At 44.6% G+C, this 25213-nt stretch overlaps 1 protein-coding gene across 1 annotated transcript; it reads left to right on the plus strand.

Moving 5' to 3' along the window:
* Positions 1–284: 284 nt before the first annotated feature.
* Positions 285–23478, plus strand: LOC139155695 (leucine-rich repeat LGI family member 2-like). The gene is made up of 8 exons (XM_070730937.1): positions 285–472; positions 3457–3528; positions 6058–6129; positions 7983–8054; positions 12178–12249; positions 14437–14606; positions 19486–19650; positions 22661–23478. The coding sequence occupies exons 1-8, from the start codon at positions 285–287 to the stop codon at positions 23476–23478; spliced, it is 1629 nt and encodes a 542-aa protein (XP_070587038.1).
* Positions 23479–25213: the final 1735 nt, after the last annotated feature.

A 25213-nucleotide genomic window follows, 5' to 3' on the forward strand; every position in this document is an offset into this window, starting at 1 on the left:
CAGCAGCTGCAGCATCAGCACCAGCAGCTGCAAAGCCTTGAGAGAGACAGAGAGAGAGAGAGAGAGAGGGCTCGCCGGCCTTTGCAGCAGCAGCAGCAGCTGGAAGCGCGGGCTGGGAGCGGCTGGGGCGAGCCTCCCTCTCCTTTTTTTTGCAGCATGCTGCCTGGCTGGCGCGCCACTCGCGGCATCCACCAGCGCACTTGCAGCAGTAGCAGCATCACCAGAAGCAGCAGCAGCACCGTCCGCAGCACCCTCGGCCGCGCAAAGGCCGCCCGGGGCGCAGCATGGGCGGCGGGGCCAGCTCGGGATCGCGGCTGCTGCTGGCGCTGCTGGCGGCGGCGTGCCTGGTGCAGCGCGCCCAGCTGAGGAAGCTGCTCCGGTGCCCGGCCACTTGCAGCTGCACCAAGGAGTCCATCATCTGCGTGGGCTCGGGCGGCGTGCCCCGCAGCCTCCCGGGAGACATCGGCTCTCTGTGAGTGCTTTGGGGGGGGAAGGGGAAGGGGCGGGAGGAGGAGGAAGGGAGAAATAAGGAGGAAGAAGAGAAAGAGGAAGAGTTAAAGGAGGAGACGGAAGAAGAGGAAAAGAGGAGGTGGAAGAGGAGGAGGAGGGAAGGAGAAGAAGAGGAGGAGGAGGAAGAGGGAGAGGAAAAGGAGCAGGAGGAAGAGGAGAAGGAAGAAGGAGAAGAAGAAGAGGAGGAGGAGGAGGAGAAAGAAGAAGGAGAAGAAGAGGAGGAGGAGGAGGAGGAAGAAGAGGAAAAAGAGGGGGTGAAAGGAGGAGGAGGAACAGGAGGAGGAAGGGAGAAATAAGGAGGAAGAAGAGGAAGAATTAAAGGAGGAGAAGGAAGAAGAGGAAAAGAGGAGGTGGGAGAGGAGGAGGAGGGAAGGAGAAGAAGAGGAGGAGGAGGAGGAAGAGGGAGAGGAAAAGGAGCAGGAGGAAGAGGAAGAGAAGAAGGAAGAAGAAGAAGAGGAGGAGGAAGAGGAAAAAGAGGAGGAGGAGAAAGAAGAAGGAGAAGAAGAGGAGGAGGAGGAAGAAGAGGAAAAAGAGGGGATGGAAGGAGGAGGAGGAACAGCAGGAGGAAGGGGGAAATATGGAGGAAGAAGAGAAAGAGGAAGAATTAAAGGAGGAGGAAGAGAAAAAAGAAGAGGAGGAAGAGGAGCAGGAGGAGGAAGGGGGAAATATGGAGGAAGAAGAGGAAGAGGAAGAGTTAAAGGAGGAGGAGGAAAAACAGGAAAACAGTAGGGGGAAGAGGAGGAGAAGGAAGGAGAAGGAGGGAAGGAGAAGAAGAGGAGGAGGAAGAAGAGGGAGAGGAAAAGGAGGAGGAGGAAGAGAAGGAAGGAGGAGGAGCAGGAGGAGGAAGGGAGAAATAAGGAGGAAGAAGAGGAAAAAGAGGATGAGGTGGAAGGAAGAGGAGGAGGAGCAGGAGGAGGAAGGGAGAAATAAGGAGGAAGAAGAGGAAGAGTTAAAGGAGGAGGAGGAAAAACAGGAAAAGAGTAGGGGGAAGAGGAGGAGGAGGAAGGAGAAGGAGGGAAGGAGAAGAAGAGGAGGAGGAAGAAGAGGGAGAGGAAAAGGAGGAGGAGGAAGAGAAGGAAGGAGGAGGAGCAGGAGGAGGAAGGGAGAAATAAGGAGGAAGAAGAGGAAGAGTTAAAGGAGGAGGAGGAAGAACAGGAAAAGAGGAGGCGGAAGAGGAGGAGGAGGGAAGGAGAAGAAGAGGAAGAAGAAGAGGAAGAGGAGGGAGAGGAAGAAGAAGAGAAGGAAGGAGGAGGAGGTGGTGGAGGAGGGGGAGAGGAAAAGGAAGGGGGAAGAGGAGAAGCAGAAGCAGAAGAAGAAGAAGCAGAAGAAGAAGAAGCAGAAGCAGAAGAAGCAGAAGCAGAAGAAGCAGAAGCAGAAGCAGAAGCAGAAGAAGAAGAAGAAGAAGAAGAAGAAGAAGAAGAAGAAGAAGAAGAAGAAGAAGAAGCAGTAGCAGCTAATACTTCCCTGGGTAGTATAAATGGAGGCACAGAAATCAAAATCACATTCAAGTATCAGTACCGCTTTATACTGCATTCAGTTTTGGGCCCCACGTTATAAAAAAGACATTGAGACCTTGGGAGAAATGCAGAGAAAAATGACGGGGTGGGTGGGTGCTGGAAGGTAAAATATGTGAAGAATGGTTGCAGGAACTGGGCATGGCCAGCCTGGAGAAAATCAAGGGAGTAGGACAAGATAGCAGTGTTCTGGTATTTGAGGGGCTGCCACAAAGAGGAGGGGGTCCAGCTATTCTCCAAAGCATCAGAAGGCAAGAATCAATGGATGGAGATTAATCAAGGAGAGGAGCAATCTGGAATTAAGGAGAAACTTCCTAATAGAGAGGACAATTACCCAGTGGAGCAGCTTACCACCAGAAGTTGTAGGGGCTTCATCCCTGGAGAGCTTTAAGGAGAGACTAGATAGCCATTTGTCTGAAATGGCATAGCATAGGATCTCCTGCTTGAGCAGGGGGTTGGACGTCTAAGTTACCTTTCAGTTTTATTCTAGTTGGTTGGTTGGTTGATATTGGTTGGTTGGTTGGTTGATTGATTGATAGTTGGTTGATTGGTTGGTTGATTAGTAGGTTGGTTGGTTGGTTGGTTGGTTAGTTGGTTGGTTGGTTGACAAGTTGGTTGGTTGGTTGATGTTGGTTGATTGATTGATTGATTGATTGATTGATAGTTAGTTGGTTGATTAGTTGGTTGGTTGATTGATTAGTAGGTTGGTTGGTTGGATGGATGGTTGGTTGATTAGTAGGTTGGTTGGTTGGTTGGTTGACAGGTTGGTTGGTTGGTTGGTTGATTTGTTGAGTGGGTGGGTGGGTGATTGGCTGATTGATTGATTGACTATATGAAAAGAAAAAGACACATGTAACCGAGGAAGAGCTGGCAGGTAACATAGAGGCCCACATAAACCAGGTTGCTTGTGCCTCACCCCGACATGTTATTCCATCTTTGTAGATTCGTTGTTGCATTTCTGGGACACAATCAGCTTCTTTGCATTCTGATTCCCCCAAAAGAAAAAATAGATGAAAACCATTGGGAAAGAAGGGAACGAATAGAATAGAACAACAGAGTTGGAAGGGACCTTGTAGGTCATCTAGTCCAGCCCTCCCTGCCCAAGCAGGACAGGACAAGAAGCAATGGAAAGAAACTAATCAAGGGAGAAGCAACCTGGAATTAAGGAGAAATTTCTTGACTTTTAACCAGTGGAACTCCTTGCCCCCAGAGGTTGTGAATGCTCCAACACTGGAAGTTTTTAAGAACAGGTTGGGCAACCATTTGCCTGAAATAGTATAGGGATTTTCCTGCCTGAGCAGGGGGGTTGGACTAGAAGACCTCCAAGGTCCCTTCCAAACTCTGTTATCAGAGGGCAGCAGTTGGGGAAGTTAGAGTAAAACGTATTGAGATGGACTTCTAATGAGCTTTCTACCCTGCTGCCTCTTTCTAGGAGCCTGGTCAATGGAACCTTTCCTGAAATAAAAGAGAGAATGTTTTCTCACCTGCCTTCCTTGCAGTTGCTGTAAGTATTAAGAAGGTAGATATGGTTGAGTGGTTTATCTGTCTGTCTATCTTTCCTGTGATCCATCCCTCTCTGTCTCTCTCTCTTTCTATCTACCCATCTATCTATCACTATCGCTATTCTCTTTTATTCTTCCTCTCTTCCACTCTCTCTATTTATGGCTCTGTATGTATCATCTACCTATCTCTCTATGTCTATCTCTCTCTATCTATTCTATCGATCGATCGATCAATATAGATAGATAGATATAGATAGATATAGATAGATATAGATAGATATAGATAGATATAGATAGATATAGATAGATATGGATAGATATGGATAGATATGGATAGATATAGATAGATATAGATAGATATAGATAGATATAGATAGATATAGATAGATATAGATAGATATACATATCTTTTGTAGGATAGGATAGGATACAATAGAATAGAATACAATAGAATTGAATTGAATAAATAGAATAGAATAGAATAGAGAATAGAGTAGAGTAGAGTAGAATATAAAATGTAGAGTAGGATACAGGATATAGGATGTAGAAAGTATAATGTATAATGTAGAATATAGAATATGGGATATGAGATATGGGATATGGAATATGGGATATAGAATATAGAATATAAAATATGGGAGATGGGAGATGGGATGGGATGGGATATGATAGACTAGACTAGAATAGAATAGAATAGAATAGAAAAGTAGAATAGAGTAGAATAGAGAATGTAGAGTAGAATGTAGAATGTAGAATACAGTATGTAGAGTAGAATGTACTGTAGAGTAGAATAGAGTAGAATGTAGAATATAGAATATAGGATATGGGATATAGAATATAGAATAGAATTCTTTATTGGCCAAGTGTGATTGGACACACACAAGGAATTTCCCTTTGGTGCAGATGTTCTCAATTATCAAGCCTCAGAATTTAAATCACATGACCCCCCAGGGAGGCCACAACTCCTAAGTGTGGAAAAACGGTCATAAATCCCATTTTTTTACTGCCGTTTTGTCACTAAACGAACAGTCATCAATCAAGGATTATGAATAGTTTATGCTGCCCTTTGTACTCTCTCGATTGTAAAAGCAAAGGCCGCCATGAAATATTAAGAGAGCAAGGACTTTACATCTCAAAGGCTTTCCGTATCTTGCTAATCCTTTGATCACATTCCACACCGCAGCCTTTGCCAACCGATGCCAACTTCAAATATTTTGGAAGAAAGTCCCCAAATTCTTGGGAAGCCCAGCCGTGGGCCAAGTTGAAAGAGATTTCTGGCAGTTGGCCTTCCTTTTTCTGCAAAGGTCCAAGTTGAGGAAGCTTGTCTAATCAAAAAACAAGATAACGTCCAAAATACCTCCTCTCTGTGTGTGTGGGAAAACGGGCAGAACTGATTACTAACAGACAATACTAATTGTATAGGTTGCCCTCTACTTAACAACGGTTTGTTTAGTGACATGTTTCAAAAAGTGAGCTTGTCCCCTGATCATCTTCTTTTTTATCGACCCCATAATTCCTTGCGGGCGGAGACTAAATAACTGAATGCAGCTAGCAGAGTGTTTACTGGCCGTTTGCCCTTCCGTGTCGCCAATACGGAGTTTTGTTCGGCAGATATATTCTCATCGTGCCCAGAGAGAGATCTGCCTCTACCTAGGATCAAACTCCCAGCTTCCTGATTGTGAGGGGAGAGCTCCATCACACCACTCCTAATATACTAATACTATACTAATACTTTTCTAATACTTTACTAATACTTTACTAATAGTACACTAATATACTAATACTATACAGTAGTCCCTCACCTATCGCTGGTGTTACGTTCCAGACCTGGCCGCAATAGGTGAAATCCGCGATGGGGAATTTATCGACTGATAGTACTTATTTAAGTATTTATATTGTAATTGTTTGGTAAGTTTTCATTGTTTTAAGTGTTTATAAACCCTTCCCACACAGTATTTATTTTAGATACAGTATTTAAATACAGTATTTACAATTTTAGATATATATTTTTTTTTTAAAAAAAACCTGCCGATCGAGTTTGGCGGGCTGTTTAAATCTGCCGATCGACTTCCTCAGAAACCCGCGATGAAGTGAAGCCGCAGTAGGTGAAGCGCGGTATAGCGAGGGACTACTGTATTAATAGTGTGTTCCATCATTATTATCTTCTTTTAATGACCCACAATCCCTTGCAGGGTGGAGTCAGGGCAACTGAATGGAGCTAGCTAAGGGCTTACTGGCCAAATACGCTTCCCTGTTGCCAATGAGGAGTTTTGTTCGCCAGATATATTCTCATCATGCCTAGAGAGATAAATATCTCCCTCTGCCTAGGATCGAACTCCCAGCCTCCTGATTGTGAGGCGAGAGCTCCACTGCGCCACTCCTAATATACTAATACTATACTAATTCTATACTAATAGTATGTTCCATCATTATTCTTGGCTCCATTGTGGTAAGTCAAGGACTAACCATCATGATGTATTTTAAACGTGTTTTTCTTTTTAAATAACATATTTTCTATTTTTTTTAAAAAGGCTGCTGAATTCTAACTCGTTCACCGTCATAAGGGATGACGCCTTTGGTGGCCTTTTTCATCTCGAGTACTTGTAAGTCACCTTCTTTTTTTTTTATTACTTTCGGCAAAGATTTTTAAGAGGAAGCACGGTTTTATTTCTGATCATTTGGAAGCAGCCTATTTTGTCCCCCGAACGAAAAAACATTTCTGCTCGGTTGTTATTCATCCCACGTGACAACAACTTCTACGTTCTATCGAAAATCGTTACCGGCAAGGATAGCACAGGCTGCATCTTTGCAACTCCAACATTGTGACATTTCACATCTGCAGAGATTGTGGGGTTGTGTATATGTGTGTGTGTGTGTGTGTAAGCAAACATAGGAGTCTCTAACCCAGGGTCCCCAACCATGTTGTGAAAGTAGCAGGGGAACACGCACATCATGCACATCTCCACTTGTGCGAGTGGCAAAAGCAAAGATATGCACGGACTACATTTGCACATGTAGAACCGGCGCATGTGCCCGCTGCTCATGGGTTCCTTTTACCTTTTGCTACTGGGCTGCATCGCGATGCTTGCTATGCTCGTTTGTGCACACACATCCCGCTGCACGATTTTCTTCCCACGCATGCTCAGAGAGCCAAAAAACCACTGAAAATTACAAAAAAACATGGCGGCGCGCACAGACCGCACTGGAGCCATCACACCAGGAAGGGCTGCCCATCGCCAGCACTACTGATGAGCTCCTGGTGACCGGTGCAGGCATGCATTCCGGTGTGAGATTCGGCTTCTGCACATGTGAAGGAAGCAAAGTCTCTGGTGAGGGCGTGCATATGAGATTTTGCCGATTTTTGGTGATTTCTTTGCTTCCGCACATGCGTGGAAGCAAAAATACCGCTAAAACCCAGTGAAATCTCATGCCCGCACCACTCTCCATTTTTCCAACTAGGACTACATACCAGACCATCCATGCAGCAGCCCACTACTGCATCACGCCAAAATGACATCATTGGCGGGCCACTATCAGAGTGCCACCACCGATAAGAAACCGCCCCTGCGCCAAACTCTCCTGGTCCACAAAGCTTGGACCGTTGGGGAATTGTGCTCTAATCCCCGTAAATCCAAAGCCAAAGTGTGATTTTGTTCCCATTTCCGCAGCTTCCCCGAGTCTACGGAGTGGGGCGGCATACAAATCTAATAAATTGAATTGAATTGAATTCCCAGAAGTACAGTGGTACCTCTACTTACGAACTTAATTCGTTCCATGACCAGGTTCTTAAGTAGAAAAGAAGCCATTTTTCCCATAGGAATCAATGTAAAAGCAAATAATGGGTGCAATTGGGGAAACCACAGGGAGGGTGGAGGCCCTGTTTCCTCCCAGGAGATTCCTAGAGAGGCCCCACGGAGGCTTCTCCCAACCTTTTCCGGCCCTTTTTCCACCCAGGAGATTCCTAGAGAGGCCCCACGGAGGCTTCTCCCACCTTTTCTGGCCCTGTTTCCTCCCAGGAGATTCCTAGAAAGGCCCCACGGAGGCTTCTCCCCACCTTTTCCAGCCCTGTTTCCTCCCAGGAGATTTCTGGAGAGGCCCCACGGAGGCTTCTCCCACCTTTTCTGGCCCTGTTTCCTCCCAGGAGATTCCTAGAGACAGCCCACAGAGGCTTCTCCCTGCCTTTTCCGGTTACAGTTTCGGAGACTCGGGTTTGTAAGTGGAAAATGGTTCTTGAGAAGAGGGGGAAAAAAATCTTGAACACCCGGTTCTTATCTAGAAAAGTTCGTAAATAGAGGCATTCTTAGATAGAGGTACCACTGTATAGGTCGTCCTCAACTTTACCAGGTTTTTTTAGTGACCATCCGAAGTGATATCACTGAAAAACAAAAGAACATGTGATTGTTTTTCACATTTAATAGCCGTTTGTCTTTCTGACTCTCTATCCTTTTTTGCGTAGATTTATTGAAGGAAATAAAATCGAAACCATCTCCAGGAATGCATTTCGAGGTCTTCGGGACTTGACTCACCTGTAAGTTGTTGTTGGTGTTGTTTCACACTCATTTATATCTTGCTTAAAACCTCAGCCGTGCTGTTGCACCTGAGTAGATATAGTCCGTGGCTTACAATAGTTTGTTTACTCACCTTTCGAAGTTACATGTTCTGTGCTTCCTGAACAATGTTTCTTTTCCCTGTGTTGCTTCAATATTGAACACAAGTGCAGCCTCTTGGAGAGGAAAAAGCAGAAAGCACAACTCCACAACACAATTCTTTCAGCAAGCCACACACACACATTTGCACTATTCACGTCACCCTGAAGACACAGACAAACCTCCAATGGCCTCTTTGATAATACAAATAAAGCTCCAAGTGTCCTCAATGACTCTCTCAAAGGATACAAATAACCAGCCATCTGCAAGGGGTATAAATCTATCGTGTGCCATTAGTGATAGACCCAGAGGACTCAAAGATAATGGAGGTGTGATACAGGCATCCGGTGTTCCTGGCATCCGAGACTGACAGTGAAGAGGACATGGTGACAGAGGCCGAAGAGCAACCAGGGCCTTCTGCACCTCCTGTGAGATGAGTGACTCAAGGGAAGAGGAGGAGCCCTTTTTTGATGCTAGGGTTTGTAGGGCCTCTAGGAGGCAAGAGTGGTTACTCAGGAGGAGGTTTATTCGTGAGTAGTACTGCTGACTACTGGGTCATGCCCTCAGGCTATTTAAGGAAGAGTCACGTGACACTTCGGCGCAGAGAACAACATAGTTCATCTTAGAAATCTAGTTTCAGTTCTTGTCTTGCGGCTTGTGGTTTAAAAAGAAACACATTCTTGGCTTATTTGAGGAGCTCTGGGCTTCCCACCAACTTCTGGCCAGATGCTAAGACTTTATAATCAGTACGGTGAAACCTTTGCTAGACTTCACCTTCTTTTCGAAAAAGACTCAAACCGCGTAAGGCTTTTGTAAATAGTAAAACCTTTTATTAGTTAATCTGGTGGTATGCATCTGATTTTGGGGGGAATTCCTTCCATTCCCCACCATCCAGTCAGAGCTGAAGAAGCTTCTTTGGGTGAGAAGTGAAACGTCTTCAAAAGAAAAAAAAACAAGGCAGTTCAGTTGCCTCTAGGAAAATAAAAAAAGCACTTTAGAATCAACCATGACCTGGATGATGGAAAATCTCCATAGACATTCAATCATTGATTTTAAAAATTGGTTATGTGTCAAAGACTGGCTAGCTAAAGGGCTAATGAAAACACATCAAAATGTTACGATTCAAGATATGCAGTATAAGACAACATGAAATACTGTGTGCATTATTTTTTTTAAAAAAAAATCCCAGTTCATTCCCAGGGTCAATGCCTTTTGAAACGTTTGGGATTGCTCTCCACCTTAAAAGTTGCTATTAATTTTGCCTCCATGAATCCTCTTGCTTTTTTTTTTTTTTTAAATAATTTTTATTAAATTATACACATTAAAAACTGCACAAAAAAAGAAATATACATTAAAAAAAACCACACACACACACAAAACCAAAGTCATAAACGTCCCTAAAAGGACCGTAAATGTCATGCTAATATTATTATACTATACCCCACGGGGCTTTCTTACGACACTTCATATCTCAAGTTAATTATTATGGTTATATATTTTGCCTTTTTCTATTTACCTTTTTCTCCATCTTGGTAATATCTACATTTTTTGTCTGGTATAGGTTTTTCTCCATCCTTACAAACATACAAAGTCACATACCTTCAAATTTCAAAACAATATAATATCAACTGCCAAATTCTTCATTAAAATTCTTAATTTATATCTATTCTATTTTGTTTCGGTATACAGTACATTATATCTTCATTTTATTACACAGTTACTACAAATACTTATCTCCTATTTATAGACACATATAGACACATATACCAATTCTATTAATAAATCTATTATTAACATTCTCATATATAATCTATATTTATTTTTATTTTTATTTTTATTTATTTATTCATTTGTCCAATACACAAATACATAGGAAGAAAAATAGACATGTAGTAATATATATAAGGGTAAAGTGAACTTAGAAGAGAGGATATATGAAAGAAAGAAAATATATATGATAAGTGAGAAAAAGGAAAGACAATTGGACAGGGGACGAAAGGCACACCAGTGCACTTATGTACGCCCCTTACTGGCCTCTTAGGAACCTGGAGAGGTCAATCGTGGAGAGTCTAAGGGAGAAATGTTGGGAGTTAGGGGTTGACCCAATTGAGTCCGGCAATGAGTTCCACGCTTCGATAACTCGATTGGTTTTTAATATAATTTTTCTTTTTCCTTCCTTCTAACCATTCATAAAACGCATTCCGAATTTCATAATACAGTGATCCCTCGATTTTCGCGATCTCGATCTTCATGAAATGCTATATCGCGATTTTTCAAAAAATAATAACTAAAAAATACTCCACGGTTTTTTTTCTATACCACGGTTATTTTGACCGCCCTCTTTTGCAGTACAGTATATAAAGTGCCAAGGGGCTCCAAGGAGAAGGCGTGAGCTGTCGCGACCACTCCTACCTTCGGGCAAGGCGGGAGCAGCCTGGGCTCCGGGACATCGCGAGGGCGGCGCAGTGGCCATTTGGTTTGGCGCAAGGGAGCGAAGGAGAAAGCCAGGTGGCAGGCTGGGTGTGAGGGTCCGGCTGGCTGGAAGGGAGCCTCCCCCTGACCCTCCTCCCCCCCAAAGTTTTGCAGAGCGGCTGTTGCGCTGGCGGCAATGTGGCTGCTCCTGGGCTCGGCGGGTGATTGGGAGCTGGATGAAGGGGAGCAGAGGCGGGCGAGGACAGCTGCCCGCTCCAGCGGAGAAGAGGCGTGAGCTTGAGGGGCGAGCCAAGGGGGAGATGCTCGGGGAAGGGAAGCCTTCACCCACTTTCGGAGGTGCGCCGCCTCGGCTATCCTCTGCGCCTCCTCTTAGGGAAATCGGGGCTGCTGCTGCGCCCCGCTCGCTTTGCGCTCCCACCGGCGTTTCCAGCTGATTGTAGGGAAGGTGCAGAGGGAAGGGATCATCGGCCGCCAGCGGGAGCGCAAAGTGAGCGGGGCGTAGCAGCAGCCCCGATTCCCCTAAGAGGAGGCGCAGCAGCCTCAGACCACTTGACTGGTGCCCTCGGCCGAGAAGCGAACTCTCTTCTGGCTGGCTGAGCTGTCCCTGGGCCGGCAAGAACCCCGGCGGTGCAGCACCGACCGTGCCAACTGCTCGGTCCAAAGCGAGGCGCCCGCCGATCGCCTGGAAAGCGCCCCGAGGGCCAAAATGGAACCAGGGTGCACGGCCGGCCTAGCCAGCGCAAGGCAGCCCTGAGGTGCTGACCCGGCGTAGCCCTCCACCCGGCGCTTCTGGAGAGAGGAAGGCGGCACCTCGGCCCCGAGAGAGAAGGGCCTGGAATGGGAGGCTCTGGAGCAGCTAAGCAACTTTTCCCCGCGCGCACACACACATGCACACAAAGCGAGAAGGGGGCGGGAAGGAGAAGAGGCGCCGGGAGGCAGTCCCCTGTCCCGCTGCCCTAAGGCTTCCCTTCCCCCAGCATCTCCCCCTTGGCTCACACCTCAAGCTCACGCCTCTTCTCCGCTGGAGCGGGCAGCTGTCCTCGCCCGCCTCTGCTCCCCTTCGTCCAGCTCCCACTGGAAAGTTCACCAGGAGCTCCCATTTCTCCTTCAGGAGCCGCTCCGTCACGTCGCGTTCCAGGGGCGACTCGAGCGCCCAGAATGCGGCGCTGCCCAGCAACAGGTAGCTCAGGTAGAGGAGCGGGGGGTGGTAGCAGCGAGGGCGCCGGAGGCGCTGGGGGGGGCGGGGGCAGCCAAAAATGGTGTTTTTACTTCCGCGCCGCTATATCGTGAAAAATCGATTATCGCGAGAGGTCTTGGAACGGAACCCTCGCGATAATCGAGGGATCACTGTACTCCGAAACTTCCTTATCTTTTAATTTCATTATCATGTCCAATTCAACATATTCCATACTGTAAAATAATTCGCTTACTTTCTATGTCAACACTGAGAATGGAGAACCTTCCAACGGTTCTCAACCATCAACCCATCCCAGTGTTCCTGAATTCAGTTTCTACCTGTAAGGTTCAAACGTTTTATCAAAATTATCGTAACGTCTAAATTTACTTTTCCAGCTCTCTCGCCAATAACCAGATTAAAGCTTTGCCGAGGGACATCTTCAGCGATTTAGACTCTCTGATCGAACTGTAAGTAGAACTTCGTCGTGTTCTCGTTGCGTTGTGGATTTTTAAACCAAGTCTCAGCATTCAGGATTTTTGTTTTCAGCTGTTTGGATTTAAGAAAAGAAAAACCAGGGGAGCAGTAATGGGCAGCCAAAATTTTTACTGCCACACTGTGGGTGTGGCTTATTTTGTGGGTGTGGTTTAATGGTTATGTGACTGGGTAGGAGTGGCTTGTCAGCCATGTGACCAGGTGGGAGTGGCTTGAACGATCATCATCGTTCAAGTGAACTGCTAAGTCCTCGACTTACAACCTTACCAGTGTCGCTCGCTGGGGTGACAATTTGCTTCGCATTTCCTGCGCTCTCCTTCCTGGGTCGCCCCCCCTACCTCAGGCTGGGTAGCTAGGGAAGCGGGTGCTGCCAGAAGCATAAATGCTGCCAGCACCGCTTCCTCCCTCGCCTTCTGCTTGCACCTCAGGCGGGGTGGCTGCATGAGGCTGGAGGGGAGCCGGGCAGGAGAGAGAGAAACTCGTCCGAGGTCAGGAAGGAGGAAAGAGGAAAAAAGCAAGGAGCTCAGACACAGACATAGCAGCAGCAGGGAAAAAAAGGAGAGCCGAGCTGAGACCAGTAATCCAGGAAGGGACAGCCGCCAATCAGCTGGAGTTGCGCACGTATCTTCATTTCCGCCGGTGGAACTACATTCCACCTCATCCTGCCTGCTGCCTACCCTTGCAGGGGGGACATGAGAGCAGTTGTCCAGTATTTGAGGGACTACCACAAAGAAGATTGGGGGGGGGACAACCAATCCTCTATAAAGTCCCGGAAGGCAGGAAAAGAAGCAATGTGTGTAAACTAATCAAGAAGCAACCTAGAACTAAGGAGAATTGCTTGACAGTCAGAACAATTTAACCAGTGGAACGGCCTGCTACAGAAGCGGTTAATGCTGTAACACTGGAAGTTTTTAAGAGGCAACTGGACAGCCATTTGTCAGGAATTGTATAGGGCAGTGATGGCGAACCTTTTTTGGTTCATGGGCCAAAAAGAGGTGTGTATGGGTGTGGTAGCATGCGTGCACATGCCCACACCCCTTCCCTCCTCCCCCCCTTATGTGCAACTCCCCCCCGCTGCCCGCCATGCATGCACACAGGCGTTACTGAAGCCTGGTAGCTGGAAAAATAGCCCAAACGGTCAAACTGGAAATTTGGGAAAATGCACTTCTGGTTAGCTGTTAAGCTGAGTTTTGCACTCTGGGGCTTCAGGAAGCTTCCCCGAACCCTCCAGAGTGCAAACAGCACAACGGGCACAACAGAAGCTCGGAAAACGTCCTTCCAGTTTGCCCATTGTGATGTTTTTTGCACTCTTGGGGCTTCAGGAAGCTTCCCCGAAACCTCTGGAATTCAAAAAACAGCACAAGTCCCATTCCATTAAATTCTTATTTCTCTCCTGAGGTCCAATCTGCACCACTGCTTTTTTTTCCGTATGAAAACCTTGCAAATACATGTTGAGTTTGAATCTGGTGGTAGGGAAAGTGAGTAGAATGGTTGGCTACATAGCTAGAGGTATAACAAGCAGGAAGAGGGAGATTGTGATCCCCCTTATAGAGCACTGGTGAGATCACATTTGGAATACTATGTTCAGTTCTGGAAACGTCACCTACAAAAAGATATGGATAAAATTGAACTGGTCCAAAGATGGGCTACAAAAATGGTGGAAAGTCTTAAGCATAAAACCTATCAGGAAAGACTTAATGAACTTCATCTGTATAGTCTGGAGGACAGGAGGAAAAGGGGGGACATGATCGAAACACTTAAATATGTTAAAGGGTTAAATAAGGTTCAGGAGGGAAGTGTTTTTAATAGGAAAGTGAACAAAAGAAAAAGGAGGCACAATCTGAGGTTAATTGGGGGTAAGATCAGAAACAACATGAGAAAATATTATTTGACTGAAAGAGTGGTAGATGCTTGGAACAAATTTTCAGCAGATGTGGTTGGTAAATCCACAGTCAATTTAAACATGCCTGGGATAAATTTAAATGAATTTAAACATGCCTGGGATAAACACAGATCCACCCTAAGATAAAATACAGGAAATAGTATAAGGGCAGACTAGATGGACCAGGAGGTCTTTTTCTGCCCTCAATCTTCTATGTTTCTGTGAATTCCAACCTCTTTCCAAATGAGCTATTCTTCTTCTTTTCCCCTGTATTTCTTAGAGACTTGAGGGGAAATAAATTTGAGTGCGACTGCAAAGCCAAGTGGTTGTTTTTGTGGCTCAAGATGACCAACTCCTCCGTCTCGGAAGTCCTGTGTGTGGGCCCAGCAGAATTCCAGGACAAGAAATTAAACGAAGCCTCGAGCTTTGACGATGAATGCACCACGACAGGTATGGTGGGAGAGACTTTCTATTTGCAACTTAAACAGGGTGAATTTGGCTTTTGTTGTTTTAAATGGTTGTGCTATTCTTCGCATGAGTATCGATCGCCGATTCATCAAAAGGTTGATATTAAAAGGGGATTGACATATTCACTCAAGTACTGGTGTGCAGGGAGCCATGGGTGGAAGCTTGTTAAAGGAACATCCAAACTAAGGATGAAATTTCCTGACAATGAGAACAGTTAACCAGAGGAACAACTTGCCACTGGAAGAACTGGACAACCAGTTGTCGGGGATAATATAAGGGGTCCCGACTTGGACAGGGGTTGGGCCTCTTACACTATCCCAGTTTATAAGTTATATTGGAACATCATCTTTCGGCTGTGGCGAGGAGGGCGTTTGCATTGGTTCGCCTAATGCACCAGTTGCGGCCCTATTTGGACAGGGAGTCATTGCTCATAGTCGCTCATGCCCTCATCACCTCGAGGTTCGACTACTGCAACGCTCTCTACATGGGGCTACCTTTGAAAAGTGTCCAGAAACTTCAGATCGTGCAGAATGCAGCCGCAAGAGCTGTTGTGGGGTTACCTAAGTTCGCCCACGTCTCTCCAACACTCCGTGGCTTGCATTGGCTGCTGATCAGTTTCCGGTCACAATTCAAAGTGTTGGTCATGACCTATAAAGCCCTACATGACATCGAACCAGAATACCTCCGGGACCATCTTCTGCCACACGAATCCTAGTGGCCGATAAGGTCCCACAGAGTTGGCCTTCTCTGGGTCCTGTTGACTAAACAATGTTGTCTGGTGGGTCCCAGGGGAAGAGCCTTCTCTGTGGCGGCCCCAGCCCTCTGTAATCAACTTCTCTCAGAGATTAGAACTGCCCCCAACCTCCTTGTCTTTCATAAATTGCTTAAGACCCATCTATATCGCCAGGCATGGGGGAATTGAGACATTTCCCCCAGGCTTATATAGTTTTATGTATGGTATGCTTGTGTTGTATGTTTTTTAAATGATGGGTTTTTAGATGCTTTCTTTTAAATATTAGATTTGTTACATTGTCACGTTGTTATTATTATTGTTGTGAACCGTCCCGAGTCTGCAGAGAGGGGCGGCATACAAATCTAATAAATTATTACTATTACTATTATTATTACTATTATTATTATTATTATTATTATTATTATTATTATTATTATTATTATTATTATTATTATCATTATACACTGGGATAAGATCCCTTCCGGGTTAGGATACTATATTCTCTGCCGTCAGGCATGGGGGAATTGAGACATCTCTTCTTGCCTATGTAGTTTTATGTATGGTATGTTTGTATGTATGCTTTTTATATAATGGGTTTTTTAGGTTTTTAAATGTAAAATTGTTATCTTATACTTTGATATTAGATTTGTCATTGTATATTGTTTTTTATCACTGTTGTGAGCCGCCTGCAGAGTCTGCAGAGAGGGGCGGCATACAAATCTAATAGATAATAATAATAATAATAATAATAATAATAATAATAATAATAATAATAATAATAGAGGAGAAGCAGCTCGAGAAATTAGTGAAATACGAAGATCTAAAAATCGAGCTGCAACGACTCTGGCATAAGCCACTGAAAGTGGTCCCAGTGGTACTTGGCACGCTGGGCGCAGTGCCAAAGGATCTCAGTGGACATTTGAAAATCATCGGAATTGACAAAATCTCCATCTGTCAATTGCAAAAGGCCGCTTTACTGGGATCGGCAAACATAATTCGCCGCTACATCACACAGTCCTAGGTGCTTGGGAAGCGCCCGACTGGTGATGAAATACGAAATCCAGCAGTGATCTCGTTTGCTGTGTTGTACTGACATAATAATAATAATAATAATAATAATAATAATAATAATAATAATAATATTCTATGTTTTAAGAATGCATTTTACTGATTCTACAGTTAATTCTTGATTTACTAGGTGAGGATACTGCAAATGTCACAAAGTTTGAAAAACGGTCATAAGTCATTTTTCCCCCAGTGCCATTGTAACTTGGAGCAGTGTTCCCTCTAATTTTTTGGGGGGGTGGGCGGAAAAGTATAGTGTGTGAGCGGCAGTCCCTTCGGGACTGGGCAGCACAGAAATAATAAATAAACAAACAAACAAACAAATAAATAAAAAACCCACCCTGTTTTGCCTCAGAGAATTTCAAAATAAAATACTGTACTGTGTGTCTATAACAGTGAGCTCATAATAGGGCAACTCTATCAATATCAAAATGCCACTTAAATAGTTGAGCTAGTTTCAAACTAGATTTTGATTTTCTTTCTCTCTTCCTTACTCCCATTCTTTTTCTTTCTCTTTTCCTTCCTCTCTTTTTTCTATTTGTTTCTCTCTCTTCCTCTCTTCCTCTCTCTCTCTCCTTCCCTCTCACTCTTTCCCTCTCGGCTTCTGGGCAGGTTTGGAAAACTCTGAGTTGATGATGATTTTTAAGTGAGCGATTGCTCACTGCTCAGCTTAGAGGGAACTATGACTTGGAGCAGTCATTCAGTAAGTCCAGGCCTACCAATAATGCTAAATTGAAAGCTTTTCTTTTTTTCCTTCTCTGCTTTGCAAGCAGAGATGGGATAAAGAGAAAGGCGTCTGGATTTTTTCCAGCCAAACATTTGCCACCTGGTCTGAGCGTTAATGGGAAAAAATGGAAACTGTGCTTAGAAAGGCATAAAATAAGCAAATTTGCTGCTCTACTTTTGCCAACAACAGCAAAAGAATGGAAAGTAAAATGCTGAGAATGCGGGATGAAGTTGTTAAGGAAGGAAACACCTTCACGGCCCATTGGCAGAATCGATTTATTTAATTTTTTTAAAAAATAATTTAATGGATGGTTGCAACCGTGTAAGCAGAAAGTCCTTAGAATCTGGCCCAGGAAACGAAACAAATAGCAGTAGCAGGTAAACTTATATACCGCTTCGCAGCCCTCTCTAAGCAATATATAGAGTCGGTCTCTTGGCCCCCACAACCATCTGGGTCGTCATTTGACCCACCTCAGAAGGACGAAGGCTGAGTAAACTTTGAGCTGGTCAGGATCGAACTCCTGGCAGTTGGCAGTGTTAACCTGCAATGCTGCATTCTAACCACAAGCAAGGAAGGAACGAAGGAATGAAGGAAAAGGAAAGAAGGACAGGAAGGGAAGGGAGGAAAGGAAAAGGAAAGAAGGAAAAGGAGATGAGAGGGGAAGGGAGAGGAGGAGGGGAGGGGAGGAAAGGAAAGGGGAAAGGAAAGGAAAGAAAGAGTCAACCTTGAGCCTGGTGTGATTTGAACTGCCAAATTGCTGTGAGGATTATACAACAGGCAATAACATGTGGCAACTCCAAATCTCAACTAGCAAATGCTCTGTCCTACACATTGGGAAGAAGAATCTGAACTCCAAATACGAACTGAATAATCAAATTATCACAGATAATCCCCACTCGGTTAAAGACCTTGGTATACTAATAACAAAAGATTTAAGTGCCAAAGCCCACTGCAACCATATAGCCAAGAAGGCTTCAAGAGTTGTAAACCTAATCCTATGTAGCTTCTGCTCTGGCAATCTCACACTACTTACCAGAGCTTACAAAACTTTTGCCACACCCATCCTTGAATACAGCTCATCTGTTTGGAACCCATATCGCATCTTAGACATTAACACCCTTGAAAATGTCCAAAGATACTTCACCAGAAGAGCCCTTCACTCCTCCACTCGAAATAGAATACCCTACGAGACTAGACTTTCAATCCTGGGCCTAGAAAGCCTAGAACTAAGACGCCTTAAACAAGATCTAAGTATTGGCCACAAGATCATATGCTGCAACGTCCTGCCTGTAGGCGACTACTTCAGCTTCAACCACAACAACACAAGAGCACACAGCAGATTTAAACTTAATATTAACTGCTCCAAACTTGACTGTAAAAAATATGACTTCAGTAACCGAGTTGTCGAAGCGTGGAACTCATTACCGGACTCCATAGTGTCATCCCCAAACCCCCAACACTTTACCCTTAGATTATCTATGGTTGACCTATCCAGATTCCTAAGAGGTCAGTAAGGGGCGAGTACAAGTGCACTAGAATGCCTTCCGTCCCCTATCCTATTGCTCTCCTATATCTCCTATACCTTTCTTCTATTCCTATATCTCTTCTTCTCTTCTTTCATTGATATGTTCTATTACTATAGCTTCCTTTCTATTATTTCTTAGATATATTTTACTATGAGTATCTCCTCTATAACCTTCATCATGTATTTTACTATGTGTATATATATATATATATACCCATCAAAACTTTCATTGTGTATTGGACAGAATAAATAAAAAAATAAAATATGACCTAGAAATGGAGAATCTAAATTAATGTGAATGGTACACGCAAGAAGACCTTGCATTACGACCGGTATCTATTCGACTGAAGTGAAACATTTGTCTGGAGAGTTTGACCCCATTTTACGATTTTGTTTTTCTTGCCATCGCTGTTAAGCGAATCCTTGAATTGGGTAAGTCAGTAACCAGGTTGTTAAGTGAATCTGACTTCCCCGTTAACTTTGCTGGTCCAACAGTCACAAAAGGGGAAATCACATGAACGCGGGGGGACATGGGCCACTGGTCATAAGTGTGAGTCGGTTGCCAAGCCTCTGAATTTTGACCATGAGGAAGGTCATAAGTCTGAGAAATGGTCATTAAGTTGCTTTTTCCAGTGCCGTCCTAACCTTGAAAGGTCGCTAAACAAACCATCGTAAGTTGGGGACTGCTCGTAGGTTTTATTTTATTATATTTTAGTGCAGGGTTAGCGTCCCCAAATCAGCGATGAACAGCTTCCTGCCTCCTGCCGAGTTCCATTGTAACACGCTTGTTTTCGATTAAATATGATTACAGATTTTGTTGTCCATCAGATTTTGCCCTATCAGTCCGTCTCGATTGACACCTTCAACTCCAAAAACGACGTCTACGTAGCCATCGCGCAAACCAGCATGGAAAACTGCATGGTGCTGGAATGGGATCACATTGAGAAAAACTTCCGGAGTTACGACAACATCACCGGTAAAAAAGAAAAAGAAACTCGATGCGCCTCTCTTAAGAATCACGGCTTACTTTGGGGTTCACGCAGTACAGTGGTACATCTACCTAAGAATGCCTCTACTTATGAACTTTTCTAGATAAGAACCGGGTGTTCAAGATTTTGTGGCCTCTTCTCAAGAACCATTTTCCACTTACAAACCCGAGCCTCTGAAACTGTAACCGGAAAAGGCAGGGAGAAGCCTCTGTGGGGCCTCTCTAGGAATCTCATGGGAGGAAACAGGGCCGGAAAAGGCGGAGAGAAGCTTGTGTGGGGCCTCTCTAGGAATCTCATGGGAGGAAACAGGACCAGAAAAGGCAGGGAGAAGCCTCTGTGGGGCCTCTCTATGAATCTCCTGGGAGGAAACAGGGCCGGAAAAGGCAGGGAGAAGCCTCCGTCTGGCCTCTCTATGAATCTCCTGGGAGGAAACAGGGCCGGAAAAGGCAGGGAGAAGCCTCCGTGGGGCCTCTCTATGAATCTCCTGGGAGGAAACAGGGCCTCCACCCTCCCTGTGGTTTCCCCAATCGCACACATTATTTGCTTTTACATTGATTCCTATGGGAAAAATTGCTTCTTCTTACAAACATTTCTACCTAAGAACCTGGTCACGGAGCAAATTAAGTTCGTAAGTAGAGGTACCACTGTATTGGGTTCCTATCTGGATGGGAGGGGGGCAGTTTTCCAGTAGTGAAAATGGAGCTGCACATGCAGCTCCGGGTGACCAGCGGGCAGGCGGATGTGCCCAAACGAGATTTTGCTTCTGCGCAAGTTCAGGAAGTGAAATTTGTGAGAGGATGCACAGCTGGATGAGATTGGGCGATTTGCAAGATTTTTTGCTTCTGCGCATGCGTAGAAGCCAAGAAACCTCCCAAATCTCATGTGCATGCACCCCCTCATGAGATTTTGCTCCTTCTGCATGCACAGAAGCAAAATCTAACTTGGGCAGGTGTGCATGCGTGCCAGGGTCACAGAGCTCTGCGGGAAACACACTGGTAGCAATGGTAAGCGGAATCCACCCCTTGGTTCACAGGGTGGGTTTTCTCATTCTGTGAAGGTGGTATTGAGGATTTGGAAAAAGTTGACTTTTGAGGAGAGCATTTCAAGAAATTACTGTATTTTTCAGAGTGTAAGATGCACCTTAGTTTTGGGGGAGGAAAACAAGGGGGGGGAATTCTGCCTCTGCCTCCCAGCAATTTGCCTCCTTGCAGCAAACGGCGCAGATGATATACACTGTTTGCTGTGTATTTCTGTACAGGTGTGCCTGACCCATAAAAAGTAGCAAAGCATTGAAGAAATGTACATTATGGCTTTATTTATTTATTTATTTATTAGTTGGACTTGTATGCCGCCCCTCTCGAAGACTCGGGGCGGCTCACAACAAGTAAAAACAGTCACAACAATCCAATTAATTAAAATATTTAACGATTTAAGAAAAACCCCATGTAATAGCAAACACACACACAAGCATACCATGTATAAATTAACATGCCCAGGGGAGATGTTTAGTTTCCCCATGCCTGACGGCAAAGGTGAGTCTAAAGGAGTTTTCGGAAGGCAGGAAGAGTAGGGGCAGTTCTAATCTCCGGGGGGAGTTGGTTCCAGAGAGCCGGCGCCGCCACAGAGAAGGCTCTTCCCCTGGGACCCACCAACCGGCATTGTTTAGTTGACGCGACCCGGAGAAGGCCCACTCTGTGGGACCTAATCGGTCGCTGGGATTCGTGCGGCAGGAGGCGGTCTCGGAGATATTCTGGTCCGATGCCATGAAGGGCTTTAAAGGTCATAACCAACACTTTGAATTGTGATTGGAAATTGATCGGCAGCCAATGCAGACTGCAGAGTGATGGTGAAACATGGGCGTACCTAGGTAAGTATACTAATGCCAGAAAGCTTTCCTAAATGTAGTCACACTAACTCCTCCCAATTATTTAAATATATCCACCCCTCCCAAGTTCCCATTAACATCAGGCCTTGATCAGACAAAAACGTTATCCTCAACGGTATTCTAAACCGGTAGAAGCTGAAGGTGCTCCTGAGGATAGGAAGAGTCCCGAGAAGTTTCAGAAAAAGACAAAAAATGGTCTTGAGAGAGACCTCGGAGTCCTAGGGGATGGTCCCTTAAACATGATCCAGTCATGTGTGGCAGCAACCAAAAAAGCCAACACAGTTCCTTGCTGGGCTGTGTAAAGAGTGTGTGACTGAATTAATTGTTTACAATTCAATTGCTTAGTTGAATTCATGTATTTAAAGCTATATGCAGAACGCGGCCGCGAGAGCCATCGTGGGGCTTCCCAGATTCGCCCACGTATCTACAACACTCCGTGGCCTGCATTGGCTGCCGATCAGTTTCCGGTCACAATTCAAAATGTTGGTCATGACCTTTAAAGCCCTACATGGCATTGGACCAGAGTACCTCTGGAACCACCTGCTACCGCACGAATCCCAGCGACCGATAAGGTCCCATAGAGTTGACCTTCTCCGGGTTCCGTCGACTAAACAATGTCGTCTGGTGGGCCCCAGGGGAAGAGCCTTCTCTGTGGCGGCCCCGGCCATCTGGAATCAACTCTCCCCGGAGATTAGAACTGCTCCCATCCTCCTTGTCTTCCGTAAACTACTTAAGAGCCACCTATACTGCCAGGCATGGGGGATTTGAGACACCTCTCCCCCAGGCTTATTATAATTTATGTTTGGTATGTATGTGCTGTTTGGTTTTTAATTATGATGGGTTTTTTAGGTTTTTTTTAATATTAGATTTGTGCCAGTATAATATTGTTTTTATCGTTGTTGTGAGCTGCCCCGAGTCTTTGGAGAGGGGCGGCATACAAATCTAATTAATAATAATAATAATAATAATAATAATAATAATAATAATTATTATTATTATTATTATATACATTAACACAGCAAAACCTTCATATATACATTGTTGGTTTATATAGTGCCAACCCAATTGTTTGGGCAGAGTCCTAACGCTTATCCTTTTGTTTGAGTCAACAGGTCAGTCCATAGTGGGTTGCAAAGCTATCTTGATTGAAGACCAAATCTTTGTGGTGGTAGCTCAGCTCTTTGGCGGCTCCCACATTTATAAGTACGAGGAAAGCTGGACCAAGTTTGTCAAGTTCCAGGACATCGAAGTCTCCCGCATCTCCAAGCCCAACGACATCGAACTCTTCCAGATAGACAGCGAAACTTTCTTCATCATCGCCGATAGCTCGAAAGCTGGCTTGACCACGGTTTACAAATGGAACAACAAGGGGTTTTACTCCTACCAGTCCCTGCACGAGTGGTTCCGGGACACGGATGCCGAATTCGTTGATATCGATGGGAAATCTCATTTGATCCTGTCCAGCCGCTCCCAGATTCCGATCATCCTTCAGTGGAACAAAAGTTCCAGAAAGTTTCTCCCACATGGCGAGATAGCCAACATGGAAGACGTGCTGGCGGTGAAGAGCTTCCGAATACAAGACAACCTCTACATCTCTCTCACCAGGTTTATCGGCGATTCAAGGGTTATGAAATGGAACAGCAAGGAGTTCGTGGAGATCCAAGCTCTACCTTCCCGGGGTGCCATGACCCTTCAGCCTTTCTCGTTCAAAGACCGCCATTACCTCGCTCTGGGGAGTGACTACACCTTCTCCCAAATATTCCAGTGGGACGAGGAGAAAAACCTCTTCCAAATATTTAAAGAGATCTACGTGCAGGCGCCCCGCTCCTTCACCGCCGTGTCGACAGATAGGCGAGATTTCTTCTTCGCCTCCAGTTTTAAAGGCCACACTCAGATATTTGAACACATTGTCGTGGACCTGAGTTTATGAAGCAGCCTTGAGCGCGGGAACTGATGTAGGACAGATACTTTTACATGAAAACAAAGTGGGAAGATGGGGCGGGAAGAACAGATTATTCACTTTTGATAGCTAGAGAGAGGAAACCATTGGTGTTACTCAGCAAAGGGTTGTTCTTTTGTTTCTGGAACTTTTTAGAAGTTTGCCTATTTAATCAGGAAATGCATTAATTTGGTTAAGCGCATGCCATGCCAATTTTACCCTTGGCCAGAGGTATTTTTTAAAAGCCTATTATTGCTCATAGACTGGGGTGCAGGGCATTGGTTCTAAAAAAACGATGCAAAACTGAAAGGAGGGAGTGGGATGAATGCCGGTTGAAACAAAGACAATGAGAGGTGGTAATGATGCTGCTAGGGAAAAACGATGGCGTTTCATCTCTCCTTCAGGACTTGTGAGGTTGAAAGCTATTCCTTCTGAGTGGTTTGTGATTTGCAAGTGGGTGAGCATCCTGTTGAGAAAACCCGCTTGCAGGATTCTGTGAGAACGAAGTCGTTCTGGTTTCTGGAGCCTGGGAAATTAAGGGGAGGAAATTTCTAAGTGACATCATGGAAAAGAGATTGGTAAAAAGAAGGGAGAGGAGAAGGAGGAAGGGGAGGAGGAAAACGATGACGACTGTGGGGTCATTGGTGTTTTCTCAGCTGGGTTGTTTTCTTGCAATAATTTCATAGCCCAGCTAGGTGATAGCGGTACTAGAAGGCAGGAGGTGGAGGAAAAGGAGGAGGATTATGGGCCCTCGTTCCCCAAGAGTTGTTTTCTTGCAAATGTTTCATAACCCAACTAGGTAATATCATCAGTATTAGAAGGGGGTGGGGTTTGCAAAGAGGAGGAAGAGGAGAAGGAGAAGGAGAAGAAGAAGAAGACTACTTAATTAATATTCTTCCCTAGTTGGCTAGTGGATAGACTTGCATTCAATAGTCCATCAGAATAAATAGGATAAGATTGATCGGTAAATTAGACTTTATTAGGTGTTTTCAGCTGCTGAAGAAGATTCTATCTTTTCAATATTGACAGCAAAAAAAGGCATTTGGCACATTTGACGTGACAGCTCTGCGTCCAGCCTTTATCGCCCCCTGTTATTTTGTACTCTGGGCTTTAGGCACAAGTGAAGCTTAAATTCTCATTTTAAACTTTCAATCACAGTAATAAAAGATGTATACATTCCTTTGAAAGATTCTGGGAAATAGTAGTCCATTGGCTGAAACTCATCCCCCAGGAAAGGATCAATACATATCTGAGACAGATTTGATTGAGTTGAATTTCCAGATCAAACGGATCGATCAAAAAAAAAAGTTGATTTGAATTATTGGATTGGTTACGTTCTCATTTATTTCAACCATTTTTCAGTATTTTGGTTCTAATGATGGGAATAGCTTTTTCTGAATTTGATAGGGAAATCCAGCTTCATTCAGCTAAGCAATTGAATTGAATTCATTTTCCAAATCTCTTTGAACATTTAAATTAATTGATGCATAAATTACATAGTTCGGATATTTTGTATGTAATTTGTTAATTGGGGTTCCCCCCACCCCTGGTTGTTCACCTGTTTTATTCACCGCAACCTTGAAAAACTAAATCTCACAGAGTTGATTGGATAATTGGGCAAAAACATGTCAATTTTAAACACAGCTATCAATTTTCCAATGATTAAAAATCCCAATACTCTGTTGCAAGAAAAAAAAAGCTCTTTATTGCATTAGAACAATACAAT

Source organism: Erythrolamprus reginae, unplaced genomic scaffold (genome assembly GCF_031021105.1).
Source record: "Erythrolamprus reginae isolate rEryReg1 unplaced genomic scaffold, rEryReg1.hap1 H_47, whole genome shotgun sequence".
NCBI lineage: Eukaryota > Metazoa > Chordata > Lepidosauria > Squamata > Dipsadidae > Erythrolamprus > Erythrolamprus reginae.